Source organism: Perca fluviatilis, chromosome 6 (assembly GCF_010015445.1).
Source record: "Perca fluviatilis chromosome 6, GENO_Pfluv_1.0, whole genome shotgun sequence".
Lineage (NCBI taxonomy): Eukaryota > Metazoa > Chordata > Actinopteri > Perciformes > Percidae > Perca > Perca fluviatilis.
In genome coordinates, this window is record NC_053117.1 from 37,551,410 (window position 1) to 37,576,561 (window position 25,152).

The window sequence follows — 25,152 nt, forward strand, 5'->3', positions numbered from 1 at the left end:
ACCAGCAAGTACTTCGCAAGGCTATATTAGACTGTACAAACCACCCCCTTCACTCTGACTTCGTAATACTCCCCTCAGGTCGCCCGGTGCAAGAGCGATAGGAGTGAAAACTCCTTTGTTCCATGTGCAATAACTTGGCTTAATTTGCACATGTAATGTAGTATTTTTTTATTTTTTTTGCTCCAGTGGTGATAAATGGGTTTGTGTGTATTACATACAGGAAACCTTTTTGTACTCATGTCTTTGTATTGTTGTCCTGTCTGTTGTCATGTTGTATGTTGTTTGAATGTGCTTCTTTTCATCTTTCACTCCTGACTGCATATCAAGTTTCCCATTTGGGATGATAAAGTGACTGAACTTTGATCTCGGCATACTGAATCCAGATGTGTATCCCAGTTTCCAGATTAATTCTTTTTTTTTTTTTACTAAGCATTAATGTTTTTTATCTTTTATTTATGTGTTTGTCTGTTGTGTTTTGTTTTTTTAATATCCAAAATAAAATCCATCAGGAAGTGTGCTGAACTTCAAGTGCAGAATTGGTGGAGTAGTTTGTTTTTTGTGTACTTGAGATTCTCTTCTTTCTCAAACAAACAAAGTTAGGCAAAAAGGAGTGAATCATGAAGAAATTTACAATTCTTTATTTTTTTATAGATTTAATTTTATTTTCAATTTTCAGCAGCTATGCTTCCTGTCTGGTCGTGTGTTACAACCAACTCAACAGGCAGTGTTTCCCGGTGAGAAGCCAGTGAGGGATCCCACCTCCATCTTTCTCTCTCGTCTGAGAAAATACTGCAGACCTTCCCAACAGCCATCACTTCCCTACTGATCCATAAATTGGACATAATACCGATGGGTCGTCCTTCTTATGTACTATGTATTCACAAGCGTGTGAGTCAAAAACTGACACGCAGTCATCAGGGAAATTTGTGGGGGTTGAATACCTGCAAATACACAGTATACACACAGGTAACAGTATATGTAGATACAGACATGAATTAAAAAGTACGACACGTGGAAATGGCAAAAAAACACACAAAAATTTGGTACAGTTAATTCAAGATGGCGGACTTCCTGTTGAGTTTAGGGAATGGGTCCAAGAGGGTTTTTTGTACTTCTCACCATGATACATGTACCAATTTTCATTAGTCTACGTGAAAGTTAAAGGAGGGGGCTTAAACTTTGAAAACATTTTTGCGTGCCTTTCACAAAACCCTTAAAATACATAAATGTTCACCAGGCTTGATGCAACTGTCAATTTTGGTGAGTTTTTTAGTATGTTTAGTCCCTCAAAAATGCGATTCATTCATAAAAATAAAAGAATAATTCCTTCAGGGCCTTCGCTGATGTTGTCGGTGCTTGGGCCCTAATTAATTAGCCTGGATGGCAGCCGAACTTAATCCCGCCCACAACATTTGAGGTCGGGAAGTTCGGTCTGGACTTGAGCCGTTTTGGAGCAACTATGCTCAAACCAGAGCTGTTTGGATCAATCAAATTGTCAGGGCGGTCTTTAGACAATGATGGACTGATGATCAACAGTAACGTAATCAACCACGTAACCAAAGAGCGCTTGGGTTGAATTTGTTTACAACAAAGAATTGAGATGTGTAGATTCCTCCATCGCGTCTGTTATAGAAGATATCGACAGCGCATTCATTTAAAAAGAGGAACAGAGAACCGCGATCAAGGCATTTGTCGATCGGAAAGATGTTTTTGCCGTCCTTCCTACGGGATTCAACATACGTCACATACTCCGTTGCTCTGATTGGTTGTAGCCAGGTCTCTCCAATTGAGTGCAGAGGCATTTTTTTTCCTGGTTCGGTTGAAACACGCCCCATAATCACAGCCCAGTGGAGCAGTATCAGACTCGTATTCTGACTAGAATCTGATTATGACGACGTATACTATTTAAAGCGTTCTCATTGAAAAACAGAAATGTTTTGTACTCACGCAGAACAGCAGCCACTGCAACTGCAGTCCATACATCTACTGTTTCTCCATCTAGATCCCACAGCATGCCACGTCTGATCCACATCGTCCTGACAATGGGTCATGCCTATGGGTGAACAGAAAAAGTGGTGAATATTTCAAAATGTAAGTGACATAAATACAGCCTACTGTATCTCGGTGTTTGTGAGGTTTTTTCTTTTTCTTTTACCTGGTTTCATGGCCTTTGGGAAGCAATAAGCGTTTGACAGTGACACCAGAGCACATAGCAGCACAGCCAGAGCCAAGTATTTCTTCATCGGGGGGAACAGAAATAAACATCACAGTTTTAACATTTGATCTCGGCATTCTGAATCCAGATATGTACCCCAGTTTCCAGATTAATTCTTTTTTTTTTTTTTTACAAAAGCCTTCATAGTTCAACAAATAATATTTAGATTTTTAATCTAAAGTAGTTCATGGATTACTTTCTTATCTAACAAATCTGTAACACTCAGAATCTGCAAATATGTTTAATGTCATTTCTAATATATTTCTAATATTTCTCTTCTTTCACATAACACAGACTGTATACATTTATAAATTAACTACAAATTATTCCAAGGGACATATGAGTGGGCCCCTGGTATATTCTCTACCTTTTAAAAAGGTCCTGGCTGAAAAAAATTATTGATCACTTTCTGCTCCAAAACAGATGAATCATTCTGTAAAGTGTTGCCGTTTTGACAACCATGACATGAGATCCATAAAATGAGTCCAAATCAATTTGTATTACTTTTATCCACTAGTAAACATCATTTTGTATAACAACTCCCCATGATTGGCATTACTTTATCCAGTCAAAACACAAATTCAGCTCCCAACAAACAATTCATAACTCAACCATCTTAAAACTCACCATAGTGGCAGTCAGATTTCCATCCAAACTGAATTGTGTTTAGGTAAGAGGTTAAAGTATCCTGTATGTTTAATGAAGGGCTCTGTCTTTTAAACAGTGTCTGCTGCAGGGACCTTTGGAATTAAATAAGGGGAGGGGAAGAGTGTCACTCACCTCCTCCTTAGAAATCCTTTCCATAATGTTGTCAGACAACAAGAATATTAAGCTGAGCCTGTCAGTGGCAAAACAAGCACTTTTGTGAAAGACAAACTGGACAACTGCCCTATTAACTTACATTGTAGCTTGTTTCACCGCAGTGATCTTGCTTAATACTGAATTAATTCAGTGTGCTGACGTGCTGCAATAACAGCAATTGGCACATAATGTAAACAAATCAGAAGGGAATTTTTTTAAAAGCCTCAAAGAGGGTTGAATATTTCAAAAACTGATAATGTGATTTGAAAGTTGAATACTACCCTAACATTTTAAAGTTTGAATAGAGTTTCTCGAAAATTCTGAATAACCTCCAAACACAAATTTTTTTTTTTTTTTTTTTTTTTTTTTTTTTTTAAAATTATTTTTTTTTTTTTTTTTTTTTTTTTTTTAATTTTTTTTTTTTTTTTTTTTTTTTTTTTTTTTTTTTAATCTTTCCCCTTTTGGGGTGTTGTTTTTTTTTTTTTTTGGGCCACCCAAAAAGAAGATTTTTTTTTTTCGGTTTTTTTTTTGGGGCCCCCCCCATTAAGCGCCCACTCTCCATTTTTTTTTTTGTTTTTTTTTTTTTTAAAGATTGTTGTTCCCATCAGTCACTTAGACACAAAAACATAGGAAAATAGGGTCCTGGTTAAAAAAAAACGGTAGTTACCCTTTAAGGGGTTGTAAATGATCCAGAGTCTGCTTTAATCCAGTCCATGTTTTGCGTCGCTCACTGACGCGCCACAAACTGGGTTGCCAGTTTTCTTCATATGTAGCCCTGACTGTCTTACTTGTTTTTAGCGCCCCGAAAAGGAGGGATGTGGAGTCAAACATGGCAACAGATCACACAACAAAAGGAAGTGAGGCTTGTACGCACTGAATATTTGTGCTTTAAATAAACCTCTATAATTAACAGAAATACGTCCTTTTTTGATCTTATTTGTCTCAAAAGAAGAGTTTAAACCGTCTTGGAAAACATGGAATAATAGAGCGAAAAGGTGAGCAGCAGAACAGCGATACACACCCCATCTTGATAGCTTTTAGCTTGCTGTGCTAACGTTAGCATCGCAGGCCAGCCCACAGTCCTCAGTCCCTTTACACAGCGATAGCATTCATGATAAATATTGAGCTAACAGACTCGTAAAGTGATTATATTATTTAACCGACGTGTTAATAGTAGTAATAGGCGTTATATCATCCTAAAACAGGTCCATTATGATAATGATACCCAGTATATGGCTGCAATGATTAATATATTTGCGCACCCTGCACAAAATCGTAACGTTACATCTTGTTTTCCTTTCTGAAACCATTATATTGTACATATTTGTTATAATGTCTCAGACATATTTTTATGGAAATATTTCTGTTCTATATTTCTGTTCTTAACTGTTGCAGTACCTTGCTCTATTGTGATTGTTTATTCCATTTTCATGTGTTTATTGTTTTGCCCTAAACACACCAAGACCCATGCACGTGCATCCTTACTTTTACAATAAAACTCCTTCTGATTCAGATTTAATGGGTGGTGCTCACCGTGGACAGAGCACCCGAGACCCGCTTGTTTGGATTATTTGGTTTTTGTTGTTGATGTTTTTATTTTACAGAAATAATACAGATCAGTATACACATAATCAATCAAAGATGTGATGGAGATTAGCAAAAAAAGGGGCTTCATTTGGGCACTCTTCAATGCATAGTTTATGTTATCCAATTGAAATAGAAAGAAAAACTAAAATACCAGGCCTGTAAACAGCCAAGTGGAAGGTGGGGTCCTTTTTTTTTTTTTTTTAATTGGATATTGTTTTGCAGTTTTCCCTTGATTTTGTATTTAATTATGAGGTTTAAATACTTCATTTTGGTGACTTTTTATGCACTAATTTGTGCTGGATTAGCTTGTCTGCTGGTATCTAAACAAGCAGGCTTTTTGATGCACTGAAATATTTACTACAATGTTCAGATTGCTTACCAAGATCATGTACCAGCTTTTTTAGTCCAAACGCGCACACACACATGCACACCTCACAGACTTTGCTGTGAGTGCATAAAGTTAGTTGCGTGGATTGTTGATACAATAGATTGTTACATGTTGCGTGCCAGTTTAACACATTTAGAACAGTGGTGCTTTTAACAAGATTAGGGCTGGACCTGAATACTGAAAAGAGAAAGAAGCAGAAAGAAAACAAAAAGTAAAAAGATGTTCCTTGGTGGAAGGAAAGGAAAGGAGTTTGTTGTTTTCTCAGCTCATCTCATTTAATACATTTTTGCTTCTCTTTGCCAGTTTGGTCTGAATCCACCCGAGTTGTTGAGCTCTTCCCGGGGCCCTTTGGGGCCCAGGAAGAAGATGCATCGAGGTGGGGATAAAGACTTCCAGATATCGGCACGAAAGATGGGCACATCCTTGCTCTTCCAGCTGTCGGCTCATGAAAGAGAGCTGGATTTGGTGTTTCTGGACCACAGCTATGCCAAGCCATGGAATGCCCACCCAGACGCCAGCAGCGCCCGGCCCACCAGGACGCTGTTTGTTACCCCTCGTCGCCAGCCTGAAGCCTTGTCGTGAGTCAGAAAGCTCTGTATCACAATCATGTATCTAGGGCTGGGTACCGATTACAATACTTTTTAGGCACTGACCGAATTGCCTCGAATGTGTAGTTTCGAGTATCGAAAAATGCCTCGTCATTAAATAGCCAATTTCAATACCTAAGGAGTAAATGTCATCAGCATCAGTGAGCCAATAAGCACGCAGCATGCTTCTACTGAGATCTAATAACGTTTGTGATCGGCTGTTTAATGTTACTCGGCTTATGTAGTACGAGCTAAAACATAAATAATAAGATGTTGTAATTTTTTTGTCATAATGGATTTTATGAAATAGGTACTGAAAAAAGTATAGTTTAGGAACCGGTATCAAAGTCATGGTATTGGTATCGGTACCGTTATCGAAAAGATTTGACTGATAGCCAGCCCTACATGTATCTGAAAAATCCCCAAGTGAAGAATTTTATCACTAAATTATTTTTCTGCCTTGAGGTAACCCAGGCTCTTTTTTTCTTATGCAACAGTTATTTTGTGTATATGTTTGTTTCTGTATTTATTGTTTATTCCATATTAATGCTTAATATGTTTGTTTGTTTGTTTATGTATGCACCATTCACCAAGGCAAATTGCAGATAAGTGTAAGTTTTTGTGGCAATAAACCCTTTTCTGATTGATATTCTTTTCTTTTTGTTGTCTGCAGAGACTCTGATTCTTTGTTAGACGTAGAGACGGTCACAGCGACGCCTGCTCCTCTGTATGATAACCAGAAAGCTCTCAGTGTGATGAAGGAGTGTGAGCGACATGTTCTGTTTGCTCGCACAGTCGCTGAGAGCCCTCCACCCCCCGATGACTGGGAGGAACACGTAAACAAGTAAACACCTGGAGCGATCCACTCTTCATTTACTATCTACTTGACGCTTGTGTTCCTCGAGAAGATGTTCTGATCCAAAGTATCTCAGGCGTTGTTTTGACTTTGTCATTACTCTGTTTCAGGACGGGATGGTCAGTGGCCCAGAACAAACTGTTCAATAAAGTCCTTAAAGCTCTACAAGCTGAAAGACTAGCCCGCCTGGCCAATGAAAATGTAAGTTGCGCTCATTTAATTCTGTTCTCAACAGCTATAGGTCTCTGAAATCATCCGTTATCAGTTATTTTATCAGATCTAATGATTGTAGTTGGTTTAACAGCGGAGACTTTTGTCTTCAAGCTTTGTGTTATTTGTTCATTGTCTGCTCTAGCTTTTCCAACATTTTAGACAGATATGGAAATACTAATGGTCCAAAATTATGTGAAAATTAATGTTTTTATATGGAAAAATGAGGACCCCGAAGTCCAACCATTGTGTGCACCTATGGGAAAACACTATAACACTAAAACAATATAACCGTATGTATGCTTTCCCACTTCCCGTTTGATAACCTATGCACTGTCAAACAAAACATATCGTGCATCGATGACTGTTTAAAGAAGTTTATATAGCCTACGTCAGTGCTTTAGTAGATTGTCATTGGATTTTTTTTTTTTATTGTCATAAACCTAAAAAAAATCAATGCAACCATATCACGAAGGCTGTTGCAAAACAGTTTTCCCCATTTAGGAGGAAACACATTTTGCAAGAGAAATAACCTTGCAATGTTTTGGACACTAGAAGCTCTGGGTTATAGTTACCAAACACAGGGTTTGGTCTCGTGACAGAATCAGAGTAGATCATTAATGATATTATACAATGTTGACTACACACAACTTTAGTATTGGCATAAGCATTCTGCATATAGTTTTACTGCAATATACTTCATTTGTTTTGGATGAGTATGTGCACTCCAGCATGTATCATCATTTGAAAAGCACCTACTCGGTTATTTTGAGTTTCACGTTTTTGAAGTTAAGGCAGAGTGTCATCCTGTAAAGTGATATGTGTGAATAATGCCATTTGTATATAATTGCCATTGTTGGTGTCTCGTGTGATCTTGTTTCCCTTTAGGCTTCCAATGAGCCGATCTTGCGGAGGATAGCCGTGGACAATTGTGCCAGGAAGGTGCGGCATGCATTAGCCAGTGTGAACTGGGACACCAAACTGACGCAGTGGTTACACACTACCATGATTGAATCCTTAAGCCTCGCTATGCTTGCTGCCTACCTGGATGTTCTGCAGACTCTCAAAAGCAAGGTACGATGGGTGTCATTGAATGAAGAGTAAGAATTTGTCTTTATTTCTCGTCCGATGTCTGGACCAGTGTGTGCAAGATCTGGGATTTTTGATTCCTAACTATTCCTCTTTGTGCCTTGGAAGTTGCCGTTGCTGATTGACAGAATGTTGCTGACAACGGCAAAGACTGGCGCTCCAAGCGCAGAGGCCCTGTCGCTGCTGTTAAAACGGCCCTGGGACCCAGCTGTTGGAGTCCTGTCTCAAAACAAACCGGTAACCCTTTGTACCATTGTAATAGAAACCATTTCCATACAACTTACTTTGACATTGTTATTCATGATGTGTAAAAGTTAAAGACCAGATCGCTGTCTGTTTTCTTATGTGTTTTAGAGCAAGCTTCCTGGAGCCCCGCTCATCCTAATCGCACCGTCAAGCCCAACCAATCCTGCCCTCTCTACCTCGCGGCGAATGAGATTCTGGCAGTCACAGCTCTCTTGTTTGGGAAAGGTATTAAGTCTTACTCAATTAAATCTATGTTACCAGGATTATTAAATCTCAAAAAAAGTGCCTATAACAGCTGTTTCTTTGTCAGGTTATTCCTGTGCACAGTCACGTGAACAGCGGCGCAAACATCGGCATCACACAGTGCTTAGAGCACATGTTGGGCACGGTCAGAGCCAAGGTGATGGAGGTACAATCATCTGTTTGTATTTGCTGCTTTTGTGACTGTAGTTGCAGAGTGATGGTGATATTGTTTGTAGATAATCCATGTAGTTGATTTGTTTTTAATGTGCATTCATTGCATGAAAGGCAGCCATATACCGGCCAAATTAGCAAAACAGACTCAGGCTACATCTTCACGTTTTGCTTTAAAAACGAATGTCTTTTGCCATGTTTACGCCTCGTTCTTATCTAAATTTCTTAGCCCTTGCAGAGTACTGTTTTTATTTTGTGCATTATTAACCGCCAATGCGCAGTACGTGCACATTAAAAATGTCTCATTGAAATGAATTACCCGAAAAATAATCTTGTCTGTGAAGCGTTTTTCTTTCTATGCTTCAGTGATCGTGTCTGTGAAAAATAAAACCATGTAGAGTACAGATTCTGTTTTGTTTAAAGTTGGATTTTGGACATGATGTGTCTAGAGCTGTGTTGATTGTTGATAAATTTAACCACCAGGTTCACAGTCACTTCCCCCACAAACCCATCATCCTGGTCGGCTGGAACACTGGAGCTCTCATCGCTTGTCACGTAAGACTTCTTATAACGCGTCATTGTGATCTCATGTGAAGACAGTTTATACCCTTGGAAAATATTTTTTTTTCTCCATTTTAGCGGCATTAGTTGATTACTTACTTAATAATTACAGGTATCCCTTATGGAGTATCTGACCGCTGTGGTGTGTCTCGGCTTCCCCCTGCTAACAGTCAACGGGCCAAGAGGGGTAAGACCTTATCTTCCAGTGATATGCATTTTTTTTCTTTTATACATTAATACTTTTTTAATTTCATTGGTTCTAATAAGAAGAAGTGACCTTTAGTTTCGGTAGTTGTAAATGAATGTTAACCCCCTACGACAGGAAACGTTTTTTATGTTCAATATCACTAGATCTTACTTTTGTTGTTGTTTAGATTTAGAAGTAGAGAGACGTGCCGTTTCACTGAGTTCTTCCATGTTATTGTAGGCCTTTCAGAAGCTTTTTAAAGATTATTTTTTGGGCTTTTCTGCCTTTAATTGATAGGACAACTAGGTGAGAAAGGGGAGAGAAGACATGCAGGAAATCGTCTCAGGTCGGACTCTGTCTGGACCTCTGCGTCGAGGCATAAGCCTCTCAGTATATGTGCGCCTGCTCTACCCACTGAGCCACTTCAGAAGCTTTTTAATCCAGCCTGAAACTACAGTGTCTTTGTACCATAAATCCATAATTATGAACCCATAAATCAAGTTACATAATGTTCGATATTGCGGCATCGTTTCAGACTAGCGACATTCTTATTGTTTACCATGAAGGATAACACCTGGGCCATTCCAAAGAGGGCTGCATGTGGACGTTTCTGAGAAAAATCTGAATAGTTTTTTTATTTGTGTTAATTACAGTGTTTATTTCTGTTTCCCCTGATTGCCAAGACTTGGGAGAACAATTACCATAAGCCAAAAGTGTCATTATTGTTTTCTGTGTGATTTTTAATACTTTCTGTAAAATGTAATCTCTGCTAGTTTTTTTCTTTTGTCTGTATAGTCGTATAACAATTTATACATTCATGTGACATCCCTGCAGCATGCTTATCCTGACAGCCCAGGCTGTACTGAAAAAAGAAATGATGTCTATAACTTGATTGCGATAAGAGAGTTGAGGTTATACAAGCATTATTACACAAAGAGAGCAGCCGCCCCAAACATTGGTGAAAAAAGTGGCATAGATGTCGGAGGGTTAATGTGCTCCTGGTTTGCAGGATGTGGACGACCCGCTGCTGGACATGAAGACTCCGGTGTTGTTTGTGGTTGGCCAGAACGCTATGCATTGTAGCATAGAAGGCATGGAGGAGTTCAGAGAGAAGCTGAGGGCAGACAACAGCATGGTGGTGGTGGGAGGATCAGATGACAACCTCAGGTCAGTCCCCGCCTCGGACCGGCGGTTTAAGAAGCAGGAAATATACAAATATAATTTTATATTCTTTCTAGCTGAGTGTAAGGATTTTAATATCATTCAGTAGTAATGGTAACACTAAGTGGTGTCCTTCCACAGAATCAATTCCACAAAGATGAAATCAGACGGACTGACGCAGACCATGGTGGACCGCTGCATTCAGGTTGGTCCTTGTCAATGCATATATTCAATTTATTCCGTTTTGTCTGGAGAGTTTCTCATCGTCTACAAAATATTGATACGGCAGTATGTTGTTGTCCTTGGTGCGATACGAGAATGGATGCGCTGGCGCCAAATATAGATGTTTTCATTAATAAAATATGGCACTCTGAATAGATTTCCCTGCTTCCCTGCGCGCTACTTCATGGCTCCTCAAGATGGCGCGCAACACATGAATGAGGGAAACTTGAACATAAGTAAACAAGCCGAAGAGGAAGATGTTTTCAATGGGATGGCAGACAGCAGTTGGATGAAAATAACAGATGCCCCAGCCACGTTTAAGTCCAAAGTCTGGACCCATAGTTGCTCTATAGTTGTCATTTTAATTTACAGACTGAAAAACTTAAAGTGAGAAAACCTGCACTTAACCTTTTCACCGGCATTTTGTATTCATAGTTAGACTGATATTGTGATGTATGATAATAGGATCGTCTAGCAATGTATTGATTATCGCAGAATTGCTGTATTGTGATATCGGTATTGTGAGCCATGCATCGTGATATTATCGATATTGTGAGCCATGCATTGTGATATTATCGATATTGCGAGCCATGTAACGTATCGTGATATTATCGGTATTGTGAGCCATGTAATGTATCGTGATATTATCGGTATCGTGAGCCATGTATCATATCATGATATTATCGGTATCGTGAGCCATGTATCATATCATGATATTATCGGTATTGTGAGTCATGTATCGTGTCATGATGTTTTCGTTATCGTGAGCCATGTTAGGTATCGTGATATTATCGGTATCGTGAGCCATGTAACGTATCGTGATATTATCGGTATTGTGAGCCATGTAGCGTGATATTATCAGTATTGTGAGCCATCTCTCGTATTGTGATATTATCGGTATTGTGAGCCATGTAACGTATCGTGATATTATCGGTATTGTGAGCCATGTAACGTATCATGATATTATCGGTATCGTGAGCCATGTAACGTATCGTGATATTATCGGTATTGTGAGCCATGTATCGTGATATTATCGGTATTGTGAGCCATGTATCGTGATATTATCGGTATTGTGAGCCATCTCTCGTATTGTGATATTATCGGTATCGTGAGCCATGTAACGTATCGTGATATTATCGGTATTGTGAGCCATGTATCGTGATATTATCGGTATTGTGAGCCATGTATCGTGATATTATCGGTATTGTGAGCCATCTCTCGTATTGTGATATTATCGGTATTGTGAGCCATCTATCGTATCGTGATATTATCGGTATTGTGAGCCTTCTCTCGTATCGTGATATTATCGGTATTGTGAGCCTTCTCTCGTATCGTGATATTATCGGTATTGTGAGCCATGTATCGTACCGTGAGGTACCCTGTGATTCCCACCCCTAGTCTGCAGTACCTTTTTTATTTTTAAAGAAAACCAAAACGTCTATGATCTTGATAACAAAAGTGTTGTGACTGATCTGCAGGATGAGATAGCGGACTTCTTGTCAGGCGTCCTCGCACGGGCAGAGGGCCACAGCCATGGCTCGGGGGAGACGAGGGACCTGGACACGGAGAAGAAGAAAAGGCCTCGGCGGGAGCTTCCCTTCGACATGGAGAGAGGACGGCCTTCCTCCCCCGCGCTCAGAGTTCCCATCTCACCATCAGGTTCAGAGGTCAGTTAACAGAGGCTTCAATTACCAACATTTCTCAAATGGTTAGAAGTGTCACTTATTTGGAGCCTTCAGATGAACCACCAGGGCTGCATCTGATTATCAGGGCCACACACAATTTGCCGACACAGAATTCTGCAGAATTCTTTGCAGATTTTAGACAAATTTTAAAAAAGAAATTAAAATAAAACTCAAAATGCTATGTCCACCCGAAGCAGAACAACAGTATGTTAATTTCCACAGATGTTCCTTCTGGATCATTGCTGAAAAAACTGTAAAAAACTGCAGATTCTGTTTGGGGCTGCTGATTATTAATTTACTATAAGAACACTTTAAAGAGTATTGCTTAATATTTCTATTTCTTAATGGAATAACAATTGACGACAGTTGCAGACTGTCTGTCCAGTCAAGAAACAAATATGGAAAATAAGAGAATTGGTATTGTTTTGAAAGTCAATGCGTCTTTCTCACACTTTCTCATTTTTGCTGAGTGTGAATAAATGCCAGATATGCCAGATAATGTGAAACTAATCTGCCAGACATGAGAGTGTTGGAGGTGGCAAGTTTTTTTATGACAGCGTTTCACTTCCTCCACTCCCTTGAGTAACAGAATTAAGGTAATAAATATGTACTATATTCTTAAGTTTTCATTTTGTAGCTTGCATTTGGGAGGAATTCTAACATACAGCCCTCGTTTGAGGTGGTTGCGACAATTTGCAACTAGAGCATTGTTTCTAATGAGTATTTAAAGCGGTACGTGTACATGTTCAATAACTGACACTAAGGTTGTAAAGATTAAGAGATTAATCAATTATTTGTCAACTATGAAATTAATCGCTTTTTTCGTCATTCATCGTTTCATTGGTGTGAGTCATTTTTTAATGCTCCTTTACATGTGAATATTTTATAGTTTCTTCTGTCCTCTGCAGGGGCGCAACTACCCAGTGTCAGAGGGGTATGCAGCAACAGTTTTGCCCCCCAGTGTATATCAGCCACTGTAGGCTTATCATAATTATGAATAATTATATACATACATACACACACTGAACAAAATTATAAATGCAACAATTTTGTTTTTACCCCCATTTTTCATGAGCTAAACTTTTTTTATGTAAACAAAAGGCTTATTTCTCTCAAATATTGTTCACTAATCTGTCTAAATCTGTGTGAATGAGCACTTCTCCTTTGCCGAGATAATCCATCCACCTCACAGGTGTGGCATGTCAAGATGCTGATTAGACAGCATGATTATGGAACAGGTGTGCCTTAGGCTGGCCACAATAAAAGGCTGCTCTAAAATGGTCAGTTTTACTGTATTGGCGGGGGGGGGGAAGGGTCCGGGAAGGGTCCAAAAACCAGTCAGTATCTGGTGTTGTGGTTAGGGTTAAGGTGCGACCATCTCTTTCTCGCTCTCTCTCTCTCGACCTGACTGCAGTTCGAGTCGTCGTAACTGCGACTTGGCGGATTCATTGATGCGTGATGTTTTTACGGATGAACGTTAAACAATAATCCGAATATTTGCAAGCATCCAAGCACAGACGCTTATGATCTATCCATTTACCTGCTGCGCTCAGCCCCGCTCCCTCTTCTATGTCAAAATTCTATGATGGAATCTAATGAGATAGGGCGTCTACTCTAGCCTGTTAGTCCTCTAAAATGTTATATAACATTGAGGAAATTATTTAGAAACAGCAGCTACAAATAGAAAATACCAAACCCCTATGCCCCTATGCGCTGCATACCCTCTTTTTGCGCCACTGCTCCTCTGTGACAGTAAACTGAATATCTTTTGAGTTGTGGGAAAAACAAGACATTTGGGAAACACTGATCCACATTTTTCACCATTTTCTGGCATTTTATAGACCTAACAACTAATCGATAGATTAATTGACAGTGTCAGTAATCGTTGGTCGCAGCCCTGACCGACGCTAATGTATCATGACTCATCATCAGGTGTTCCTCCTCTTCACTGTGTCCTCAGGATCTGTCTAGCGTCTGTAGCAGTCCCACTTCAAGTCCCAAACCCAAGACGTCTGGTCTGTCTCCAGCGCAGAAGTCCAGTCTGATCACAGCCACGCAGCTCCTAAAGACCCACATGCAGCGCTCTGGCACAGTACTCACTCACAAGCAGGCTCAAGGTTAGTTCAACTCCGGATGCTTTGAAAACAAACACGCAGTACACAGTCACGTTCACCTACACGTGCGCAGTGATCCTTGGTGCGTGTGCGTACACAGCTCTCATTCACCTCAACCTCTTTTTGCAAAAGCTGTGTGAGCTCAACAGACGGAGTGCGATGTGAAAATGATTGCAGCAAAAAAATATTTAAGAGATTATCATGTCAAAACATCTGATGGGGCAAGATGGAACGTGACTGAAATACTCTCCTCTCATCCTCTTGTCTCTTCTCCTCCTCCAACTTTCTTTTCCGACCTTTTTTCCAATTCATTCCAGCTCAGTTTGCTGCTTTTATGAAACAAAACATGCTTGTGAGGAAAAATCTTCCTCCTGGCAGCCCTCCTTGCATTTTTGGTAAGTGTCTATCCTTCTTCCTTTCTCTTTCCTCTGTGTCTCTTCACTTCTTTCCTCCTTTCCATTGCCCTAACTTTATACATCATGAATGTCACACAATGAAATACTACGCTGGCTCCTCACTAAACATCCAATGTAATGCTTTGAATTTTACATTTCTCAAACTCGGAATAGTACTATTTTATATAGCTGAACATTTTTAAGATGTAATATCATTGGTGGGGATACAAAAGAATAAAACAGCCCAGGTTCAAGCCCCCTGAGCAGTCTGGTAAATATGTAAGGGATATTGTAGAGCCATTATTGCGAATTAAACCCCATCAGGGCTAGTCAGGGCCTTGCCTCACGCTGAAGGGGTTTCATTCACAATAATGACCCACTCACTCTACATTATCCTGCTTAATACATGGCTACTTATTAAAGAAATCAATAAGTTTACACAAAAAGCTGATTTAAAATGATTGTAATAATCATCCCTGTGTGTGTGTGTGTGTGTGTGTGTGCGTGTGTGTGTGTGTTTGTGTGGTGCAGTGCCAGTAACCAGTGATCAGATGGAGGGCCTGGACCGAGATGAACTGCGGCCCCATGGCAAGAGGAGGCAGGCGCCTAACCCCACACCAAGCAAAGCCTCCAAGAGAGCCAAGATCAAGGTCACCATTGTTTCCCAGAGCGAGTCAGCAGGGGGCACCATGAGCTCCGCTGCACAGCAAGGTACACAACCCTGGTATCTTTACTTCCTTGCTTACATATGAGGCAATAGCTATGTCCCAATTCAGGGGCTGCAGCCTTCGTAGGCCACAGCCTTCGAAGTCTACCTTGGCCGCAGCCATCGAAGCCCACGAAGGTCAAGCCGAGCAGTCTCCGAAATGAGACGGTCTCGTCTACGGAGCATTTCCTGTATGCGTAGAAGCGCCGCTCCTTTCGTCCAGCAACTGTGACGGCTGCAGCTAATAAGTGATCAAAACGTTAACTACAGCACCGAAGTGGAGCCAGAAGTTGTTCTTTTTATTTTACCATTTGGTCAAGTGTCTCAAAGAGAGAGGAAAATAAATAATAAACCCTCATGTAGCGTACATGTGAACATCTCTTGTCTCTGAGACCCAGAGCTCCAGTCAACTCAAAGCGGGGGCCTTAGAGCAGGACTGGCTGGCCTTAAGTAGGCCTTATGTAGCTCTTATACTCCGAAGCAAATGTGGCATACATTTTCATAACACTGCCTATTTTCGACATCTGCACAGTTCATTTCTCACCTAAAAAATTCTCAGAAGTCCATTTAATAAGGAAATGGCAGACGAAAATTGTAAAAGAAAAAGAAAAGAAATATTGGTTGTTTGTGTTTGCCTGTGCTTCTGCTTGAATGCCGAAATGAATGCTGGGAATCCTGGGGCTGCGAAGGATACAACAGTTGGATCCTCCGAATTCTGTAAAGGGAGGCTGCTTTCGTGGACCGCATTTAAAGGCGCTTTCGAAATTAAATGGGTCAGCCCTCGTCGCGCTGGATGGGACATAGCGTACATCTACACTACGTTTTATCTACTTACCTTTTTAATAAATTGAGCGTTGATCATTGAATCGATGTATCGCTACACCCCTACTAACCGAGCAACATATGATTCTTTTTCCGTGCAGTGGGTGTCTCTGGGAAGCCCTTAACTGTGACAGTGGGACAGACTGTGGCTGGAGCCAAGGAGCTCTCTGGACTTCTCACAGGCCAGCGGTAAGCTAGCCCGCCCGGCTGCACACAGGCCCCTAATCATGCCTACACCCATGGATAAACGTGTGTCTGATGCCGAGGGGTTGATGAGTGGTGTAGTCCGAGACCTAAGTGATGGCCAAACATCACTTGCTACGGGTAGCTCCTGAGTAGGGATGGGCATCGTTTTGATTTGAACCATTCCGATTCTTCCTTTCGATTCCGGTTCTTATCGATTCTCGATTCCGATTCTTTGAGGGGTGGAGTTAAAACGGGTCACATGCTTACTTCACAGATAAGAGGAACATTTATTTTGATTCACTGGTGATTTACAGTTTTACCGCTTTTTCTACGTAAAATAGAGCCACACTTCAGAGCGCCGCTCACTGTGCTCCGTGGCTGCAACACAACAAGCGCCAGGAAATACGGTGGCCACCAAAACTGGCACCCTTTTTTAAATTTGGAACCGATGATCGGATTTGAAACCACATTTTCCAAATGCTTCCAATTAAAAAAAATAAATAAATAAACGATTCCAATGGAATTGTGATTTTTTTTTTTTTTTTTTTAAATGGTAGCAGGGTTCAAAATTAGCACCATCTACTAGCCAAATGCTGGTAAAATATGCAAATGGCTGGTAGATGTGCTTCACTCACCAGCCCAAAAAATAAGATTGGTGTTTGGTGTTTTAAGCCCCCAACGTCGACTTCAAGGCACCGCTGCGACTGTTAACTTCAAGGCACCTAACCCTAACCTTAACCCTAACCATTGCCTAATCCTAGAGCCTTCCAGGCAGTGCTGCCTGGAAGACGACGTTGGGGGCTTAAAACACCAAACTCCAATCTATTGAGTGGCTGGTAAAATTTGAACGTTCACTATCCATTTGGCTGGTGAACAAAAAGAAGTTGATTTTGAACCCTGGTACCAAGTTGGAACCGGTTCTCGATGCCCAATCCTACTCCTGAGTAGATTGGTGGTTGTTTGTCACTGCAGGTCTGGTAGTCTCTCAGAGGTATCTGGTGCCCTGTCCCCAGGCTCCAGCTCATTCAACAGCGTGCAGCCTTGCATGGTATCAGGGTCGTCCACACCAGTCCTGGCGCAAGCTCCGGCTACTGCCCAAGGTATCTCTGTCCTGTCCTGCCCTGCACGTCTGTTTGCACTCTCAACTGTGCAGCTAATCTCAGCGCAGTGACCTCGACAACACTGTGTAGTTCTAACCACTTTGTAGATTGAGATTAAAGCTTCCAACACTGGATGAGAAACAGTGTGTGAGGACAACATGTTTAAGCAAACATCATCATTGATCTTGCGCCATCGCTGTCTGTGACTGTCCCGAATCTTACCCTTTTGGACATTCATACGGTGTCTTTGTGTCTGTCTGTGTGTCTGTGTGTGTGTTTGTGTCCATCTAGTTTAGGCCTGTAGGGGGATTGGGTAGGAGCAGTTTGTTGCAACGAAACTCCCGCACACTGTCTAACTTGCAAAGATAAATTTCATTTTAATAAGCTATTTTGTCACGGCATAACCAACCCTGGGAACGTAGTTGCTCTCGCTACGCCCAGGATTTTTACCAGGGCTTGGTTTTACCTCGTATGTTTGAAACTAGGAACAGAGTGGACAGCCGCTGCCTCAAAAAGGTGCAGGTGGGGTTTACCCGGTTTTCTTCGCGTCGGCGCACCCTCCAGCGCGGCCTGTCCTCGGCCCGGCAGTCTCATCCTCCGCACACTCCTCTTACTTCGTCAGCGTACAACTCCGTTGCCACTCGCTTGACCGTTCATTTGGTATACCGTACATTGAAGACGCGGACTTAACATAAACTTACAAGGGGAAACGTTGGTTTAACTCAGGGAACCCCTGACTCCGTCCGTCACACATTCTCTCCGTCTAAAGGCTGTTTCATGCTTCTGCGTTGAATTGACGGCGTACCCCCGCAGACCCCTCTGCATCGCCGCGAACCCCCCCTCCGAGCCCTCCCTCCGAGCCCTCCGCCGTAGCTCGACGCGCACCTCCAAAAATGTGTCACTTTGCGTCGAGGCGACGCAGACCGCAAGGACTGTGATTGGTCAACTGGTCCTGTGTGTTGCTAGTCGGTGTTTGAAGCAGCCTACTGTGGGGAGTAGCAACATGCCAGTTCACTGACATCAGCTCTGCAAATCAACTCAGACATATTTTGGTTCCAATGACGGGGTTATCCGTTTGTAAAGTGTCTATATGTCAGTAACGTTTTGAGATTAGCACTTCGCCAGCAAGCAGTGCTTTGTGCAAGCAGTAACAGTTGTGCTAAAGTTTGCCTGCTAACATAACAAAAACTGGCTGGCAGACACCTCGCAAATAACCTCAGACTTAACACCCCGTAGTGTTACGGTGGTGAAATGCACCGCGATGCAAAGCAACCCCAAGGCAGAACTCCGAAAGGGTCACGACGCCGCAGAAGCATAAAACAGCCTTAAGCCTTCCATTGTCTGCCTCTTTATCCCCACTAGCACAGGTAGACCACACCCACCCATCAGGGGGCCAATGAAACTAATAGCGAGGATACACCAGCCAGACGGCCGACCATCGACAGAAAAGCCACTCGAAATGATCAGTCTCCCCGTGTTGGTCCTAAAAGTGCCACAGAACACACCAAAGAGACGAGACGTAATACGCCTCCATAACAGCAGGCGGCGCCAATCTGTATTGTTGCCCAAAAAATGAAAACTGGCAGCTGATTGGACGAACGAGTCACATGGGTTTGTTTTCTCCGGAAATTCAAAGCCAGACTGTCATGGCGGCTCGTTCAGAATCTGATCTCATGTTGTACTAAAATAGTTCACCGAAACATGTTTCTGAAAACATTTGAAGCGAGAAATAGGCCGTGATGCAGTTGCTGAATCTGTCTTCATTTCAGATCAACAAAGGTCAGTTTAAAAGATTTTCGTCAGATTTTGAGTGACTCCAGTCACCTCATCCCGCTCGCCATTTCGGGGTGAGTCCCGACTGCCCTGTCGCCGACCGAACATGTCAGGTCGGCCAAAATGAACGCCGACAGCCCCCCCAGACTAACGGCGGCGCGGGACACACCGAACAGACTCCAGTCACCGACCTCGCCAGACTGTCCAACGGCTGATTTTCGGCCCTGTGTGTCCCGGCCTTTACATGATCGATTATGATGTGACAATTTATCTTTGCAAGTTAGACAGTGTGCAGGAGTTTCTTTGCAACATTTGACCTGCCCGTCCCCCTCCTACCCACCTGTCTCATGTAATAGATGTGCAAAGTCTTTTTTTCTGCAGCAGTTTGTAGAAGGGGTTGTTGTTGTTGTTATATTTGTCCCAATTTTCAGCTCCAATGATTCACTGCCTTTGTGTTTGTGTGCAGCGCCTTCCGCCAGCAGTCTGCTACAAGGCCTAAGTTTCAGTCTTCAGGAGATCGTCACCAAAGCTCCTAGCTTGCCCTCCACAGCAGTCAGCACAGGCAGCACCCAGGTACCTCTTGGTTACATTGCAGACAAGTTTGAATGCCCTCAATGGAAGTTTTGCTTGTTTAAAGTCCATTCACAAGGAGTTATGTAAACTATACTGACAACCATTTCCAAAGTATTAATAAACTTTATTTATAAAGCACTTTTCGTATCAAAAATGGGCTTTACATGGTTGAACCAGGGTTCAAACATTTCAGGACCAATATCAGGCATAAACATATTTGTATTGCGCCCTAAAAAAAAAGTAGTTTACAAAAACGCTTTGACAGAAAAAACAAAAGCACATACAAATCAATACACATGCACATATATATATACACGTATTGATATAAGAAATTATATTATAAATTAGTGTTGTCTTTTCCTGTTGTGTAAAGGCTGCATTACAGTAGAGTGATGTCATTTTCTGAACTTTCCAGACTGTTGTAACTGTTCTATTATTTGCCTTTACCCACTTAGTCATTGTATCCACATTACTGATGATTATTTATCACAAATCTCATTGTGTAAATGTTTTGTGGAAGCACCAATAGTCAAATAGGTATTTGGTCAAAAATACTGCAATATTTGATTTTCTCCATGTCGCCCAGCTCTAGCGTGACGTCGGGTTGCGTTTCTTTTCAAAAGTAAAATCTGTCCCACCAATTTTTTTTTTTTGGTGATTGTTGCGGGCAAAAATCCTTGATTATGCGGCACGTTTTCTTAAAAAATGTGATGGAATATGCGGGATATTTATGCAATTTTATGCGATGAAATTGCGGGAACTTGCAAAAACTGCGGTTTGATGAAAAAGAGAAAAGAAAGTGATTCCCCAAACACCCTGCTTTTCGATGATGTTCACGTTGCGTAATTACGTCACTTCATAACGTTCCCATGGCAACAGGGAAAAATTTTTTTTTCAACTTTTTTTTTTTTTTAGCTAAGATATATTTTGTGACTTTTTTGCAACGAAATTGCGGGGGTTATGAAATCATGCAAGCCCGCGTTATTTTTTGCGCGGAAATCGGCAATTTATGCGCGCGGAAGTGCGGCGTATCTGAAAAAATGCAGCCCCCCCCCCGCAGAAATATGCAGACTTTGGCTGATTATGCATTGAATTATGCGATCACATAATCGCCTTATTCTGGAGGGACTGTACTACTACAAAATGTATGGAAAGACCTGCGTTTTTGCGTTTTCTGACGACCGCCGCAGTGTGTGTGTGTGTGTGTGCACGCTCAGTCGGCTGTTGTATATGACGAGACTTTAAACTGTCTTCTTGTCCACCCTCAGGCGGTCTGTGGCAAGCCCCAGGGTCAGGTCCTGAGCTCCGTCGCCACCAGCAGCAGTACTCTGCTCCGGGCGATGCCTGTGGTCGCCACAGGAGGAGTGGCTAAAACCACCGCCATCCACCAGCTGCTCACTAACGGCGGGCTGGCCAAACTTGCCAGCAGCCTGCCCGGCTTGGCGCACATCACCAATCAGACCGCTGGTATGTCTCGAACTGCCAAAACACGACGGCCACGTTGAATTCTCAGAGTTCCTACTTCCTTTTTTGTTTTGGAAAACACTAGGCAGGCAGGATTGCCGCAGTAGAGGACAGCTCTGTCGACGTGTGTGTGTGTGTGTGTGTGTGTGTGTGTGTGTGTGTGTGTGTGTGTGTGTGTGTGTGTGTGTGTGTGTGTGTGTGTGTGTGTGTGTGTGTGTGTGTGTGTGTGTGTGTGTGTGGTTTGCCTGGAAGAAGCTGACCATTATGAGTCAGGCGCGCAACTATAGGCTGCGGCATCGGAGGGCAGATCAGTGCCGTACAACATGCTTTGTTTTCGTGTTCAGAAAGAGCTATATGGGAAAATTAAGGTCAAAATTGTGAGTTCACACATGATGTTTATGTAGATATGTGGATGCAAGTGTGAAATAAATATAAATGTACAGGACCATTTTGATACAGAAGAATTGTGAATTAAGTTAAAACAAATGTGGGCTGACCAAATTGAATACCCAAAAGTTCAATCCAGACTGCTTTTTACGTCAGATTTGTTTGTTAGAGCTGTCACTTCATGTGTGTGTTTATTTTGTCTGCCTCTCCATGTAGAAACATTTTGTAAACCCTTCCATTAAATCACCTGCTTCTAATATCCCGACCTCTTCCAGAGACATGTTGAAAGGCAATAACGTTAGCACACGGCATTACTCAAGCTCTGTTCCTGTTGCTACAATAAAGACTGGAATCAAACTCCCGTTTCCATTGCTCCTGTTTGTTTTCTTTTTCCTCTCGGTGTGAATCAGTTGTACTTCTCACCCCCCTCTCGCCTAAACTAAAATCTCAACAGAGTTGCTTTTACCTCTCATTACGTTCATTGTCCAACAGCCTGCAGCCTGCTGTTGTTTTCATTTGCTATCCTGACCACAAAAGCAAATAAGTCATTGACATGTTGGACAACTTTTTGTGGCAAAGTCAAACGTGCCAGTCTTCTTTTGCTCCTAGATGCACCTTTTTTTGGGGGCTTAGCATGTCCGGCTGTTAGTGCTGACTGAGTAGTTTTGTTTGTGTGTCAGTAGGGCAGAAAGCCCCCACTTCGATAACGGTGACGCTGCGAGGAGCACAGCCGAGTAGAGCGGGATCTCTCAGCCCAGCTGGCGAGGTTGTGGCGCCGGCTCGCCCCCTCGAGCCTAAGGTGTGTCTCATTTAAGCATCTACTGGCCCCTGATTTTGTCCTAATTTTTACTTGGAGCTCTTTATTTGGTTATTTATTATTTCCAATAGATAGCATGATGTGGTGATTCATGCAACAATCTGCCTTTTTACACTGCCCGCATTGTGATCCATTCAACCCTAGGTCATTTATCTTTATAATTTTGCAAAACACAACCATATATATATATAGCGATAAAATGATGAATAATTAATTACCCGCCCTAAATAGTAATCCTTAACCCAATTTAACATGGTGTTTTGTAGCTTAATCTGCATTTTAAGTTGCACATACTGAGTTTGTTAAGTGTATAAACAAAGGCACACTGCTATGGTTCCTTATTGTCAGGGTGGACACAGAATTTTCCGCAGATTTATAAAAAATAAAACTCAATGTTAACACATCTCCACACCAAGCAGAAAAACAGTGCTAAGTTCTGCTGATTTTCATTCTGGACCACTGCTGAAAACTTGAAAAATTTGTCTGCTTAGAAGGGTTTCAATTTAATAAATCAAAGACCTTGTTTTATAGAACAGCTGTTGTCACAGATGCCCCCTTATTTTAGAGGCAGAAGTATTTTTACATATAATTGTTATAGGAAGTTAGATAAAAATCAGCCATGACTGCAGAGTCGAAACAACTTCCTCAGCTAAGTATTATCTTAATCCATCTAAATAGGAGGCTGTGTATCCTCACAGACTTACTGAAGATAAGAACTCTAAAGTTGTCAGTCGGTTCTAGAGCCTGAGAAGTAAATGTCAAACGTGTCTTTGTCTTCCAGACTTTAACCCTTGTGTTGTCTGCCCGTCCACCATGCGACAGTTAGTTTTTCTGGGTCAAAATTTCAAATGAAAACTTTATCGTAGGATTTTTCGACACTTAGCCGCTTTTCCCGATGTTTTTGGCGATTTATTTCTGGGCTTTTTGAAGTTTTTTTGTTGTTTTCCCCCCACGTTTTTTAAGCTTTTTGTCATTTTTTTTCAATGTTTTTTTTTTTGCAATCTTTTTTCAAATCCTATAAAATTGAATGAAACACCCAAATTCAATGAAAGTAGTGAACTAATCCTTTATTTTATTGGGAAGAGCATTGTATGCAACCATCCACGTTATCTTTTTGTGACAATTTGGTTAAAGAAAACCCCCAAAACGGGTCAAATTTGACCCGAGGACATCAGAAGGGTTCATATAAATAGGTTTATTATGATATGTTCTGGAGTGGGAGTTAATAATTCCCCTGTGCTCTGTTACAGCGGTGAAAGCTTTCCATGTGGCGATGCACCTGAAGTAAAGCTGGTGCTGTGCCAGGGGCATCTGGGAGCCACAGCCTGCCGATGTGACGGTACCCCACCCCCCCGCCCCCTCACCCCACCCCACAACATGCAGAACACCTGCCACACGTCCTCCAGAGAGTTCCCCTATCCAGATGGTTTGGAAAAGGCCGGGCCCGCTGTGGATGTGCTGCTGCATTGTCCCAACCTTTATGTGCAGATGTTTGTCTCCGTCAGGGGCGGAGCGGGGGAGGGGCGGGGGGGGGGTGGGGGCGGGGGCGGGCTCCAGTCCCGAATGTTTTCTCAAAAAAGCCCAGATTTTAAAATAACTTTTTTTCATTTCCTCTCAGTCTCTCTTAATGGACCGGAAAATCAATGAAGCAAAGGTCCTGTTACTGGGTTGAAATATCGCCTTCGTTTCAAGATCAGTAATGCTGTTTACGCCAAATTCCTACCCTACCTACGTTATGTTATATAACTTAAAAATAGAAACATCAGACAGTTTCTACCTCTTTTAAGGTGGCAGGAGTGAAAATGAGTCCTCTTCAACATTTTGTTGTGTTCCGGTTTCAGAACGATGAAGACAGCTGGAGAACAGTTAGACACAAAACAGGACGTCGGCTCTACAGGATGATTCTTTCCCCTCGGCAAATATCACGTTTTTCCCAAATGATGTACAGATTTTTAGGCCTTGTATTAAATCAAATGGCTTGAAAAAGAGTGCACATAGCTGCTGTAAAATGGAGCACGGCCCCCGGATCCCGCCTAGGTTTGGGCTGAGCTCTGATAGTTTACCATATGTGGCTCCGCCGCTGGTCTCCATGCTGCAGTCTGTGCTCTCTTCTCACACCTTTAACATTCTGACATCCAGATAGAAAACATGATTACACGTTATCCTCCAGGCAGGAAATCAAATCGTGTGAGGAATCAGATAAACTGCGTCCCACCTGGACTGTGGTAATCCCTCTCCACAGCCCACAGAAGGACAGTCTTGGTGCAGACTACACACCTACAACTCAACATCTCTTTTATGGTCATCAACGGCCTAGACGACGAGAGCTGCAAATATGAATCGATTAGTTGTCAACTATTCAATTAATTGCCACCTATTTTGATAATCGATTAATCGGTTTGAGTCATTTTTATGAAAAAATAATATTTCTCTGAAGAAGAAATTCTCTGATTCCAGCTTGTTAAATGTGAATATTGTTCTAGTTTCTTCCCTCCTCTGTGACAGTAAACTGAAGATCTTTGAGTTGTGGACAAAACAAGACATTTGAGGACGTCATCTCGGGCTTTTTGGAAAACTGATCCACAATTTTTCACCATTTTCTGACA

The 25,152-nt window shown here is 41.8% G+C and overlaps 2 protein-coding genes across 11 annotated transcripts; one reads left to right on the forward strand and one right to left on the reverse strand.

Moving 5' to 3' along the window:
- Positions 1-656: 656 nt before the first annotated feature.
- On the reverse strand, positions 657-3,786 carry LOC120561226 (beta-microseminoprotein). Of its 2 annotated transcripts, XM_039804253.1 has the most exons (5): positions 3,684-3,786; positions 2,996-3,053; positions 2,156-2,237; positions 1,948-2,053; positions 657-941 (listed from the first exon to the last, which is right to left on the reverse strand). In XM_039804253.1, the coding sequence occupies exons 2-5, from the start codon at positions 3,017-3,019 to the stop codon at positions 812-814; spliced, it is 342 nt and encodes a 113-aa protein (XP_039660187.1). In that variant the 5' UTR covers positions 3,020-3,053; positions 3,684-3,786; the 3' UTR covers positions 657-811. The 2 variants fall into 2 exon arrangements, with proteins under 2 accessions (XP_039660187.1, XP_039660188.1); XM_039804254.1 differs by lacking the exons at positions 2,996-3,053; positions 3,684-3,786 and adding an exon at positions 2,843-2,968.
- kansl3 (KAT8 regulatory NSL complex subunit 3) lies at positions 1,969-24,048 on the forward strand. 9 transcript variants are annotated; one of them, XM_039804242.1, is made up of 22 exons: positions 1,969-2,091; positions 5,295-5,569; positions 6,252-6,422; positions 6,545-6,635; positions 7,533-7,718; positions 7,842-7,970; positions 8,088-8,204; positions 8,290-8,388; positions 8,877-8,948; positions 9,067-9,141; positions 10,151-10,308; positions 10,444-10,507; positions 12,003-12,191; positions 14,170-14,326; positions 14,641-14,718; positions 15,250-15,429; positions 16,348-16,435; positions 17,405-17,532; positions 19,772-19,878; positions 21,147-21,345; positions 22,410-22,528; positions 23,797-24,047. In XM_039804242.1, the coding sequence occupies exons 2-22, from the start codon at positions 5,358-5,360 to the stop codon at positions 23,800-23,802; spliced, it is 2,625 nt and encodes an 874-aa protein (XP_039660176.1). In that variant the 5' UTR covers positions 1,969-2,091; positions 5,295-5,357; the 3' UTR covers positions 23,803-24,047. The 9 variants fall into 9 exon arrangements, with proteins under 9 accessions (XP_039660176.1, XP_039660175.1, XP_039660178.1 ...); XM_039804241.1 differs by lacking the exon at positions 1,969-2,091 and adding an exon at positions 3,823-4,011; XM_039804244.1 differs by lacking the exon at positions 1,969-2,091 and adding an exon at positions 3,823-4,011 and having other exon boundaries at positions 8,290-8,379.
- The last annotated feature ends 1,104 nt before the right edge of the window (positions 24,049-25,152 follow it).